The sequence below is a fragment of the Solanum stenotomum genome, chromosome 2 (assembly GCF_019186545.1).
Source record: "Solanum stenotomum isolate F172 chromosome 2, ASM1918654v1, whole genome shotgun sequence".
NCBI lineage: Eukaryota > Viridiplantae > Streptophyta > Magnoliopsida > Solanales > Solanaceae > Solanum > Solanum stenotomum.
Window position 1 is genome coordinate 64,983,764 of NC_064283.1, and position 2,969 is coordinate 64,986,732.

At 33.5% G+C, this 2,969-nt stretch overlaps 1 protein-coding gene across 1 annotated transcript; it reads left to right on the plus strand.

Moving 5' to 3' along the window:
- Positions 1-473: 473 nt before the first annotated feature.
- Positions 474-2,286, plus strand: LOC125856612 (premnaspirodiene oxygenase-like). Its single transcript, XM_049536203.1, has 2 exons — positions 474-1,416; positions 1,645-2,286. The coding sequence occupies exons 1-2, from the start codon at positions 508-510 to the stop codon at positions 2,251-2,253; spliced, it is 1,518 nt and encodes a 505-aa protein (XP_049392160.1). The 5' UTR covers positions 474-507; the 3' UTR covers positions 2,254-2,286.
- Positions 2,287-2,969: the final 683 nt, after the last annotated feature.

Here is a 2,969-nt window from a genome sequence, read left to right on the forward strand (position 1 = left end):
AAAAATCTGACGATACGATAATAATAATTAAATTTAAATAACAATCAAAACAAACTTTATATTTTAACTAACAAAGCATAATTTTGTCCCACTCCCATACTAGTCTAGTAAAATAAGAAAGTACATTTATTAAATATCTTCATTCTTTGGTTTGCCACCTTACAATTAGAATATCATTATTCATAACAAAACATAATGTCCCACTCCCATACTAGTAAAATAAGAAAGTACATTTATTAAATATCTTCATTCTTTGGTTTTCCACCTTACAATTAGAATATCATTATTCATTCCTATTAAATACAGCTCATCCCTTTGTTTGGATTGAATTGAAAAAGAAAAAGGAAAAAAGAAATCATTGTTTCGTTGACTTGTAATAAAAAATATTGATTACACCATGTGAATTGTTTGTTGAAAATCAAGTTTATAAATACCACCACTTAGCTACCTTTAATTCAAACCAATTCAATCACTTCACTTTCTCTTAATTGTGTTGTGAAAAAAAAAATGGAGATTCAACAAATTATTACTTTCTTCCTCTTTATCTCTTTCCTCTTTTTTCTAATTCACAAATTGAGAATTAAAACCAAAAAAAGTCATAACAAAAAAATATTACCACCAGGACCTTGGAGGTTACCAATTATTGGTAGTGTGCACCACTTAACAAAAGGAATACCACACCATGTTCTCAAAAACTTGTCACAAAAATTTGGCCCAATTATGTACTTACAACTAGGGGAAGTCCCCACTATAGTCGTATCGTCACCACACATGGCACAAAAAATCATGAAAACTCATGACCTCGCTTTTGCATCAAGGTCACAAACCATGTTGGGAAAGATCTTTTGTTATGATTGTACGGACATTGCATTCTCTCCATATGGTGAATACTGGAGACACATGCGTAAATTGTGCATCATGGAGCTCCTCAGTGCTAAGATGGTCAAATCTTTTAGCCCGATTAGACTAGACGAGCTCTCAAGCCTCGTATCGTCTATTAAATCGATGGAGAACACGTCCATCAACGTGTCAGAAAAACTTTTTTGGTTTATGAACTCTGTGACATGTAGGTCATCATTTGGGAAAGCATGTAAAGATCAAAATGAGGCGATGATAAGTTTGATTCATGGAGTGTTATCTTTAGCTGGAGGTTTTGAGCTGGCTGATTTGTATCCTTCGAAGAAGTTTCTTAGTGGGATTAGTGGGATGGGGTCTAAATTAATTGAGGCACGTAATAAGGTAGACGTGGTGTTGGACAAAGTTATCGATGTGCATCGAGAAAATCATGCAAATGGGAAAAAATGCAATGCTGAATGTGGAAGTAATGAAGATTTGATTGATGTTTTCTTTAGAGTCATGGGGACAGGGGAACTTCCATTTACTCTAACAAACAATAACATCAAAGCTGTAATTCTTGTAAGTTCACTATCTCTTTCTCTTTAATTTTTCAACCATAGACGGGTCGGTCTACAAATTACCATAAAGTTCAAATCTTGATGAATTTGTTTGTATTTTTTCTACCATGGTCCATAAAAGCAAAAAGAACATATACATATACAATCCTATTATGATCTAGTCTTTTTCATTAGAAGAGTTGTAAATTGTATGACTTTGTTGATGAAATTTAACTATGGTCATGTGTAGGACATGTTCGTAGCAGGATCTGGTACATCATCTTCAACGGTTGCATGGGCATTGTCAGAAATGATGAAGAGTCCTAGTGTCATGACCAAAGCACAAGTCGAAGTGAGAGAAGTCTTTAAGGGAAAGAAAACATTTGATGATGATGACCTCGAGAAGTTGAATTACATAAAATTAGTGATCAAAGAAACACTAAGGTTACATCCTCCGACTCCTCTATTAGTCCCTAGGGAATGTAGGGAGGAAACAGAGATAGATGGATACACCATACCGGTCAAAAGTAAAGTCCTGGTAAATGTATGGGCAATAGGAAGAGATCCGGAAAGTTGGGAAGATCCAGAAAGTTTTATACCAGAGAGATTCGAGAATAGTTTAGTTGACTTTGGTGGAACTCACTTCCAATTTCTTCCGTTTGGTGTTGGTAGAAGAACTTGTCCTGGGAGACTATTTGGTTTAGCTCTTGTTACTTTGCCTTTAGCCCATTTGCTTTACAACTCTGATTGGACACTTCCCAATGGTATGGACCCAAAAGATTTGGACATGAATGAGGCAAATGGAATGACTGCTAGAAGGGACAAAGATCTCTACTTGATTGCTACTCCTTATACATAATCTCTTTTTTTTAATAATAATAATAATAATAATAATAATAATAATAATTAAAGTTTGAAATATAAGTTAATTAAGGGTATGTGAGAATAACTAGCCTTTGTAATGCTTCTTTTTTCATCATCTATTGTGTTATTGTACCAAGTAATATGACTTGTATTTGTCTTGAAGTTTGGTTCTAAAGAAGAAATAATAGAAAATGTTATATCATTTGGTTGGCTTGGCTTTGATCAAAGGGTTATAGATTGATACTTTATCTCCATTTTTCTTTTTGGTTTTTCATTCGGTGGTGTCCGATATCCATATTAGAATCTAACTCATCTGCGCGCGAGTTAAGGATGAAGAAGTACTTACCAATGTCCTGTATCCACGACTCAAAATTTCCTCGCCAAGCTACATGAAACAGATTTCCATCATCACAACCCTTGTTGATTATCTCCATTTAGTTTATGCAACTCTATTTCCTATGCCTCTTGGAAATAGACTAAAACCGAGGAGGCATTGATCATGAAAATTATGAGTTTTTAGAAAAAAGTAGTTTTTGTTTTCAAAATAAAAAATAATATTTAAAACCTAGAGTTGCATTTACCTTCCTCTTTTTAAAATTCAACAAGCGGAAAGAAACTTTTGAATAAAATAATTGACCTCTTTAATTAACGAAGAAAACAAACTAAACAAATTACGATAAATTAATCATTGTATTTGTCAAAATAAAGTAC

Bases quoted from the DNA above. Each gene is read 5' to 3' on its own strand.
- LOC125856612 (XM_049536203.1), top strand. From the start codon at position 508: ATGGAGATTCAACAAATTATTACTTTCTTCCTCTTTATCTCTTTCCTC. The intron at 1,417-1,644 runs GTAAGTTCACTA...GGTCATGTGTAG, and splicing joins ACATCAAAGCTGTAATTCTT to GACATGTTCGTAGCAGGATC.